Source organism: Akebia trifoliata, chromosome 2 (assembly GCF_017979445.1).
Source record: "Akebia trifoliata isolate Shusen 1 chromosome 2, ASM1797944v1, whole genome shotgun sequence".
NCBI classification, from domain to species: domain Eukaryota; kingdom Viridiplantae; phylum Streptophyta; class Magnoliopsida; order Ranunculales; family Lardizabalaceae; genus Akebia; species Akebia trifoliata.
In genome coordinates, this window is record NC_141376.1 from 28,748,632 (window position 1) to 28,758,703 (window position 10,072).

General features: G+C 34.1%; 1 protein-coding gene across 1 annotated transcript; it reads right to left on the bottom strand.

The window, feature by feature from the left end:
* Window positions 1–100: 100 nt before the first annotated feature.
* On the bottom strand, window positions 101–7,665 carry LOC147410054 (CST complex subunit STN1-like). Its single transcript, XM_086432245.1, has 2 exons — window positions 7,229–7,665; window positions 101–303 (listed from the first exon to the last, which is right to left on the bottom strand). Exons 1-2 carry the CDS (start codon window positions 7,596–7,598, stop codon window positions 242–244), a joined length of 432 nt encoding a protein of 143 aa, XP_086288371.1. The 5' UTR covers window positions 7,599–7,665; the 3' UTR covers window positions 101–241.
* Window positions 7,666–10,072: the final 2,407 nt, after the last annotated feature.

The window sequence follows — 10,072 nt, forward strand, 5'->3', positions numbered from 1 at the left end:
TTAGACCCCTAAATTTCTTGTACACTTTTGACTATAAAAATAGTAGACCTAAGATTGATAATACGAGAGATCGAGAATCCAAAATTTTATGACACCCAAATTGTGAAAATGAAAAAAAAAAATTAATAAGATAATGATTATGAGTTCTAGACTTCTAGGCAGATACAAATTGAAAATTACAAAGAAAGAAGCTTTTGTTTAGCATTAAGAGAAAACTTCTCTTGGACATTTTATCAAATAGTTAGTATATAAACAATAGTAGAGCTTCCTTCCTCAGAAGAACCAAATAGAAATCCAAAGTTCCTGCAAAAATCATCCAACCCATCACATTCCATTGTATGATCAAAGGATTATTGCAAGAAATTTATAAAATGGTAAACGTAAAACTCTTATGACACCTAACTTGAATCCTAATATGGAATGCATGATATTCTAGGTGGCATCTCAAATGGTTTCACTATTGCGTGTCACGTGTACCAAACAGACTATGCAAGATGCACATAACGATTCATCTTTCACATATCCGCTTAACTTACCTTTTCCTTTTGGATGAACAACCATCTTGATTCAACCTTTAGATCGACTATAGATGGCATGATCTCTACATTTTTAATTTCTCACAAATCAAGTTCAAAGAATGTCCAAAATATGTTCAAGGAAATAAAAAACAGTGAAAGGATAAGAACCTACCTTCTCTAGAAATATGGTCATTTATCTACTATGCGTCATAAATAATTTTGACCTTGGAGAATATAATCACCTTCAAATTGAAGTTTGTTTAAACATTGCCATCAAAATTAGATGATATGAAGAAAAAATAATTTGTTTCCCTTCTTTGATCGATTGATGTTCCTAATGCATTTTAAAGATAGCAATATTTGAAAAGGTCTTTCCGTGTATGACTCCATGAGATTGATAGGTTGTTGCAAGTGACTTTGTTTATTACAGCAAAGTTCAAGAATGGGAACAACCAACTATTCATAACAACACTTTGAAAGATGCATAGTCTAACAAACCTTATAAAATGGTAACAAACCCCCATCCCCACTACGTGGTCAAAATCCGGTAAACGGTACTAATGGACTCTGTCTTACGGGTCTGAAGTCAGTCTTGTCCCCTCCTTCCTTGTGCCAACATGGTACTTGCTAATGTAGACACCCCATTTTCGCACTTGCCTGATTAATCAATTCGTCAACCTAATTGAAACGATTCCCAATGATGGATGAATATTCCAATATTTTTTATTTGTTACAAAATATCTTTCAAAAATTTAGATGAGGTATTTCAAGCAAACAAAACTTTAGACACTACGCTACGTTAAAAAAATATGACCCAAAGGCATAGAAATCATCATTTTTAGACAAAAAGAAGTTTTACGAAAAAAATCACTAAAAAATGATCAAATTACCAAAAATATCAAAACATCCATAGAGCCTACATTACACTTAGGAAAATCCTTTCGAACACATAAAACAACAAATAAAAATCAAATAAATCGTTTCGCCAATTTTCACAATATTTGACAAAATTACAAAAATGCCCTTCATAGGATTCACGATTATTTTACATCAAAAATCTATAAATGATATTAAACCGATACTCTTAGTAAATTCCTTATGAAAAACTGATTTCAAAACATCTCAAAATGACCTCTCAACACAAAGTCCTCGTCAGGGGCAAAATGATAATTTTTCAATCTTAAAAATTCAAAATTTTGAAATTAATAATTAAAACATAAATTAACATAAAATAAAATCTTAATAAATTAAATTAAATTTTTAAACAATTAAAATCAAATAATTAAGCCCACGAGCCAAATTTTAAATGGTAACTCTATAAATAGGAGCATCTACAACTCAATCTCGTAGGTAAAAATAAAGCCTAAGAAAGAGAGGTCAGAAACTTCTCCCAGCCTTCCCAAAATCCTAAATTAGAAGCATCAACTCTCAACCTAACATCTAAACCCTAGTCTTTGTTTAAAAAACACCAAAAAAAACCCTCCAAAAACACCCAGAAATCTTTCAAAAAGCATCCAAAAAATTAGAAAAAAAAAAAAAAAAAAACTCAGATCTAGGAGGAGGATACCTCAACTTGAAAATCGAAAACAAATCTAATGAAAGAGAAAAAATAAGAAAACTCACACAAGGACGCTCTCCACCAGCTCTAAGGGAACCCGTTGTCGTAATTACTAAGGTAAAAATAATTTTTATTTATTTATTATATTTTTTTAGGTCATTATTTTTAGCAATGTAATTTTTGGAAAAGTAAAAACTGGCGTTTGTCGGGCAAGATTGGTGCTTATATAAATATTGTGTTTTCTTATAAAAATATTGGATCCCTGTACTTATTAGAAAAAAGTTTTCAAATGGTACATATGATTAAAAAAAAATGCATAAAATTAATTTTTTTTTTTTATGGAACCCCAAAATCCGTGTGAGCCCAGCTTATATTAGTTAGGATTGGGTTCGGGCTTAGTCAACTTAGGCCCGAGTATAGACTGGTCTTTAGCTATACCCCTCTCTTTAGAGCTGGATTAGAGCTCAACGAAGCCCAGTCCGAACCCATCCATTTACAGCTCTACCTAATGCTGTACATTGAAAGTAGTTTGGTAGGAAGACAACCTAACTAGTATGCACTTCCACAAGCATTCAATGTCTATCTTGATTTGAGTTGATCAGTAATGTTCAATTTAAACAATCAGACGTCCTTCAAGGATTCTTTTTAGTTTATTTGAACTAGAAGATCACGAATTCAGACACAATAAGTATTTGCTTAGTATGGATTAGATTTAAAAATGATTAGGTTCGTAACAAATATGTGGCTTTAATCAGGTCTTAGAGATGGTGGATGGAAAGCGATAGGACATATAGAGATAAAAATAATAAAAAATAAAATGTTTGAAATTTTAATCATTTTACTTTCAGAGAACTGCCATTGACACCCCAACTTTTATTTATTACACCCTGATTCTTAAATTATTTATCACCATAATTAAAGATTAAAACAAACCACTCAAACATTACAAAAGTTTGATTTAAGTTATTACTTCCATTTTACAAAGTATTATAACACATTCAAACAATTTCAGCAGTTGTTTACAATTAGGATTAATCTCATATAAAATCCTAAATTTAATAAATAGAAATTATAAATAAATAAAAGGAAAAAAAAAAGAGTTTCTGTTGGCACTCCAACTTTCACTTATTCTCAATCACTAACTTAATTTTTTATTTTAATTAGGGTATAAGAAGTAAAAGTTGGGTTGCCAATAGAAGCTATATCATTTTCAACATTTCATTATTATTGAAGACTTTTAACCCAAAGATTTGGGGACATAGCTAAACGATTTTTATTCGCTTATAAGAAAACATGTCTAACATGACACATTATTGATAAAAGTGTGTTTGTGTGTGTTAGTGTTCGGCAGCCAATGTTGGGAGCCAAAATTTGTCTTATATGATTTAAAAGTTTTGGATTGGACTGATGTTTTATGAGGATAATCTCTATGGTGTGTAGATCATCTCACAAAAAATTAGCCCTATTTGAAACTTTTAACCCCATCAAAAGTGGTCGACAAATTAATGATAAAAAACAACGGTCCACAATTCTAAATCACTTTTGATAGAGTTAAAAGGTTCAGACTAGGCTGACTTTTTGTGATGATGATCGCCTCACCATAGACATCATCCTCACAAAAAATCAGTCCAATTGGAAACTTTTTATAAGATCAGATTCAAGAACCAATAAAATAGCCAAAGTATTTTGTCTTATATGGGTTAGAAGCTTTTGAATGAGCTGATTTTTTGTAAGGATGATCACTATGGTGAGGAGGTCATCCTCACAAAAAATCAGATCATTGTAAAACTTCTAACCCCAATTTACAAGTTAAAGAATCATAGATTGTCAATTTCTAACATTAATTTGTGAATCACTTTTAATGGGGTTAGAAGTTTCGAAATGGGCTGCTTTTTTAGTGAGAATTATCTCCTCACCATAGAGATCATCATCACAAAAAGTCAACCTATTCGAAAACTTTTAGCCATATAGAACAAAACTTTGGCTAACGAACGCTACCCACATATATATATATAGGATCAGGTTCAATCGCCAACAATAAAAACCAACATTGGTAGCCAACATCTTGTCCTTTATGTGAGGAGATCATCCTCACAAAAAATCAGCTCATTTTAGAGTTTCTAACGCCATCAAAAGTGGTTTACAAGTTAAAGAAACGTGGACCATTAATTTTTACTGTTAATTTGTAAATCACTTTTGATGAAATTAGAGGTTTTAGAATGGGCTGATTTTTGTGATGATGAACATTTATATATATATATATATATATATATATATATATATATATATATATATATATATATATATATATATATATATATATATATATATATATATATATATGGATAGGGAGCCGTTCGGATGCCAACGATTAGGTGAGGAAATCCTCACCAAAAATCAATCCATTCTGAATCTTCTAACCCCATCAAAAGAGGTTAACAAAAAAAAAAGGATGGTTCACGATTCTTCAACTCATAAGCATGGGGTTAGAAGTTTCAGAATGAGCTGATTTTTTGTGAGGATGATCTCCTCATGATAAAGTTTATCTAGACCAAAAATCAGCCCATTCCAAAAATTCTACCCATGTAGGTCAAAACGTGTTGGCCATAACATTGGCACATAAACATATACTAATGTAAAACGAGGTATGCAGGACATATTTATCAGGGGAACAGATACAAGCTCAAGCACATTGGAATGGACAATGCAGAGCTACTCCGCCATCCGAATATGATGGAAAAGGCTCAATTGGAGCTCAAAAGAGCTATTGGCAAGAACAAACCCGTAGAGGAGTCAGATATTGCTTGATTCCCATACTTACAGGCAATTGTTAAGGAAACCTTGCGGCTCCACTCTTAATTCCCCATAGAGCTGAAACCAGTGTTGAAAGTGCCAGTGAACGTGTGGGCTATCAATAGAGATCCTAACATATGGGAAAAGCCCAATTCGTTCATACCCAATAGATTTTTGGGGTCAGATATTGATTTTCGAGGTCAACATTTTGAGTTCATCCCATTCGGTTCAGGTAAGCGGATTTGTCCAGGATTGACATTGGCATACAGAATGGTGCATTGGATGTTGGCTTCGCTTCGCCACTCATTTGGTTGGAAGCTTGAAGATGCGATGAAACCAGAAGATGTGAGTGTGCACAAAAAGTTTGGGTGAACTTTACAAAAGGCAGAACCTCTCCGGGCAATACCCATCTAAGTTTAAGAATGTTACTTGATTAATATTTTTTGACTACTAGCTTTGAGAATTGTTTTCTCCATTTATGGGTTATCTCCATGAACACACCCTCAACTAATTGTCAAATTAAACATACACATCGTGTCTTAATTGAAGAAAGTTTCCTAGACAGAACTGAATGGGGGGACAGAATTCATTTGACCAAGACTTAAGATGTTTGAATAGTACTTTTTTCATGAAGACTCTAGAGTATCATGATTTTGATGTTGTCTCTAATCTGTCTTTGCCATTAGGGTTGTCAATGGATTCTATCAAACATTAAATCTGATCCATTCCAATCTGCAATCTTCGGATTTTGATCAAGGATTTTGGTTTCAATAAGAATATCAGGTCGGTTCTAAATCATTTAATGCCCAATCCAATAAAATATGAGAAATTATGGAATTTATATATGTACATAAAGTTGGCCTAGTGGCAAGTAGAACCTTGATAAGCTCCTTAGGAAGAGTAGGTTAAGCACTCGAAACCCCACGAAACTATGAATTTCTTGGGGCCACCCACTAGGGTCCGGTTGACCCTCAACTCAACCTGTTGCACGTAGGACTTTCCGAGGGGGTGGTGGGTGTGACCACGGGATTAGCCCTCGAAGGGTGAGGATACCCACGATGTATGGATTAGAAGTTTCAAAACGGCAAATTTTTTGGGAGGATGATCTCTATGATGAGGGGCGCATTCAACAAACAATCTTAGGGGGGGACAACATTGAGAGAGAAAATTTATCTTATATGACTTAAAATTTTTGGATTGGACTGATTTTTTGTGATTTACAAAATTGAAAATTTATGAACCCCCAATTTTTATCATCAATTTGTAAATTATTTTTGATGAGGTTAGAAGTTTCAGATTAGGCTCATTTTTTGTGTGGATGATCTCCTCATCATAGAGATCATCCTCACAAAAATCAGTCCAATCCAAAACTTTTAAGTCATATAAGACAAATTTTGTCTCCCAACATTGTCCCCCTGAGATTGAGTCCGAACTTGAAATCAAAACTCATGTATGATGATAATGACGACGATCTGAAATCAGATCTGATATTTAACCAAGACCATTATCAGAATTAATATCTATCAATTGTTCATGGCTTGCAAGCCCATTCTTAAATATCTAAAATATATAGATAGAGTTCAACATGAAGAAATCGCGTTTTCTTACCTATGGAAGACAAACAGAAACTCGATCGGATACTTGGACGGAGATCTGTTAAAGGTCATGACCTAAACCCCTTTTGATTTTCCCGCTCTATGCTTTTATCGAGTGTGATAATGGTAGAGGAGGAGCTTCTTTTTTTTTTTGTTTATGTTAGAAATATAAGAGGGGTAAAAATGATATTTCACCCAAAGCCCATTCAGTGGAGGCTTTCTCGAATTAGCTCTCGCGCAAAAGCAACCCCTAACTTGCTTCTTGAAAATGGGATTTTTGACCTCCAAAAAAACGTCAAAAAAGCAAAAACACCCCTAACAAACGTGACAAAAAGCTAGAAAAGCCTGGGAAAAAAGGCTCTAACAAATAACCACCAAGTATATACAGTGCTCACAACTCAACTGATTTGACTCAAACTCAATTGACTCAGTCTCAAATCAATTCAAGCTACAAGAAAAATGAAAAAAAAAACACTCTCGATCCCTGTCATCCATGATTTTCAGTCTCGGTTTCATAACTCGTACGAGTCATGTCCTTAGATTGTTGACCAAGAATGACGAAGAAATGGGAGTGACTTGGTCATGGCATCTCATCTCATTCACGAAAGGTCCCAAGATGACTCAGGCGGGTATGGACAAATTTACAGTAGGTCTGATAATATTGTAACAATTCTTGGCTAACTTGATGCAATCCAACCAATGCAAGATCTCCATATTGGGATCTCTCTCAACAAAAACATCCGAAACAGTAATCTGCAACATACCTCTGTACACAGTAATCTTACCACGAACCCTAGTGAGAACACCCAATTGGATGAGTGAGGCGTGATTGTTCGCCATCTCCGCCATTAATCGAAGATCAGAGGGATTGCGCCTTGAGAAGTAAGGAGAATTGAGATGGTTGAGCCAAAGAATACATGGAATGCAACCAGTGCCATCGTCTATAAGGAATTTAATGAATTTGTCTGGTTTGAGTTCTCGGGTAACAACTACGCCTAGGGTTTCGGCTCTAGAGATTCGTTTGTCTTTTATATACAAGGAATTAGGATCTGAAGAAGAAGAGGAGGGCTTTTGTGTGAGGGAGAGGAAGTCGAAGGCGAGGAGCTTTATGTGAGATCTCTGCATTGAATCCATGGTTTATCTTCCCATTTCTCTGATTTCATGCCTCTTAGTACTCTTGGATTTTTAAAAGAAAATGACTTAAATATCCTCACCTTCAACCGATTTTCCTCATTATTAAAGAAAATTTGGCGATTTAAACATACCCCTCCACTTTTTTGTTCAATAATAGGAATACCCGCTATGTTTTCAAATTTGATAACATCCTCCCCTCCACGTAAGTTTTGTACAGGAGGTTAATATATAAAGTGACTTAGGGCTTGTCTGAATACACCTCTCCATGCAAGAGTAAAAGTTCAATCATTCCCCCCACAAGAGCAAAAAATCTCTCCGTAGAAGAGTAGGTCTTTGGAACTTTTCAATAAAGAGTAAAAAACCTCTCCCCGCAAGAATAAAAATCTCTCTGCTCAAAAGCAAAAATTTATCCAAATATTTGCTAGCTCCCCACAAAAGCAGAAGCAGAAGTCTTCAAGAAGCTCTATTCAAACGTAGTGTTAAATGCTCTTATCTTCCACTTCCCCCAAAAAATCTAGTAGTATCGACCAGTGGCCTCAAGATTGTACCTCACATCACACTTTCATGCAAGTGTATCCGAATCATAAATGCATTTTTCACTCATATCTTGAGGTACAATCATCCATGTTAGGAAGAAAGTGATGTGAGGTACAATCTTAATCTTGAGGTCACTCCAGCACAACTCAAAAAATAAAATCATTCATCTTCAACCTTGAGGTAGGTTTCTTCAAAAGGAAGGGAAGGGGGTAGGTTTTTTCAAAAAAGAGAGGGGGGGGTTATAATGTTGAAGAGTTTAAAGATAATTGATTTTGAGGAGAAAATTCAATTACGCCTAAAGTTTTGGCTCTGGAGGCTGGTTTATCTTTTATGTAGAAGGAATTAGTGTTTGTAGTAGAAGAAGAAGAGAACTTTGGAGTGAGGGAGAGGAAGTCAAAGTCAAAGGCGAGGAGCTTCATCTGAGGTCTCTACGTTAGATCCATGGCTTTGCTCAAGTATAGAGATTTTTTTTTTTTTTTCTTTTTGGCGACTTCTCTAATTAGCTGATGGTGAGGATTGAATGCTTGGTGGGGAGTGAATATTTGAGATACTAGCACTTTCAAATGGGTCAATCTATTTTCACACACCAAAATGATCAAATACACCCACCTTAACTTTAAAATACCTTACTGCACACACCTAATAAATGTACTTCAACCTAAATTATTTATTTCGCCCACATCAAGGAAGATGATTAAATGCAAAAAAGTATAAAAAAATTTAAAGAAATAAAATAACTTGACAAAAAATCCTAAAACCTAATCTACATTGATTCAACTTCTCACATAACTCAAAAGGAGATAAGTATGAGAAAAAAGAACATGAAGTGGGCTTCAAGTTATTAATTCAATGGGTGGTGGTGTGTGCAATAAGTAATAACAAAAGGATAAGATGATAATTTGCTCTTTTACAAAAGTCATTTAAGTGGGTGCAATTGGCCATTTCAGTATATGCAAATAGACCAACTCCTTTCAAATTGATGATTCACCTTTTCGACCTTAGTTTACTCATGAATAATAATAAAAGAGAGCTGTTATTAGCAACCCAACTACTACTTATTATACCCCAATTAAAAATCAAGAATAAAAAAAACTTAATAAATGAATGGGTTGAGAATGAGGGTAAAAGTTTAGGTGTCAATAGAAGCTCTCTCTTTTTCTTTTTTGACTAAATTTTTTTTTTTTTTGATTTAGGATTTTATATGATATGAGTTATTGATGCAATTTCTTGCTCTACTTTGTAATTCTCACGAACCACTTGATATCTGCAACCTTCAAACTTCTAAGTGTGCCTAAAACACAACTTCATCGATGCCCAAGTCATGTTAAGTATAAAAAAAGACAGAGTAACAATAAGGGGGAAGAAAATCATATCTTTTAGTGTTTCTATCCATGTATTTATAGAGCTGAAACCTTCAGATCCATTTTGATCTTGTTACCAATTTGACCCTCATCCAATTTAGAAGGTAAATCTTAATTAATTATTTGAAAATGTATCTAGTCAATATCCCTTCTACATACATTTATTCTTTGTTGGGATTTTTCCTTATCAAGATTTTAAGCACTTTTGATCTAATAATTGATTTTTAGGGATTTGGACTGATTGAATGACCTTACCATATGTCATTAACCTAACAAACTCCGACCAACCGAGGTCCAAACCCATGATTGATTTGCAGACGAGCTTACCTTCAAATGAGTTATCTCGGATCTTCATGCATAACTTGAATCACTAGGTGCGACGTGTCATCTCTTGGTATCCAACAAAAAAGATCCAAATGAGCCTAATATAATTGTAAACAGCTATTGAAATTGTTTGAACGAATGTCATAATGTTTTGTAATGATAAGATTATAATTTCAGCCAAACCTTGATAAAGTTAGAAGAGTGTGTTTTAATCTTTAATTGGGGTCTGATTACTAATTTAATAAATTAGGG

Bases quoted from the DNA above. Each gene is read 5' to 3' on its own strand.
- LOC147410054 (XM_086432245.1), bottom strand. From the start codon at position 7,598: ATGGATTCAATGCAGAGATCTCACATAAAGCTCCTCGCCTTCGACTTC. The intron at 304-7,228 runs GTATGTTGCAGA...TGATTTTTGCAG, and splicing joins TAAGATTACTGTGTACAGAG to GAACTTTGGATTTCTATTTG.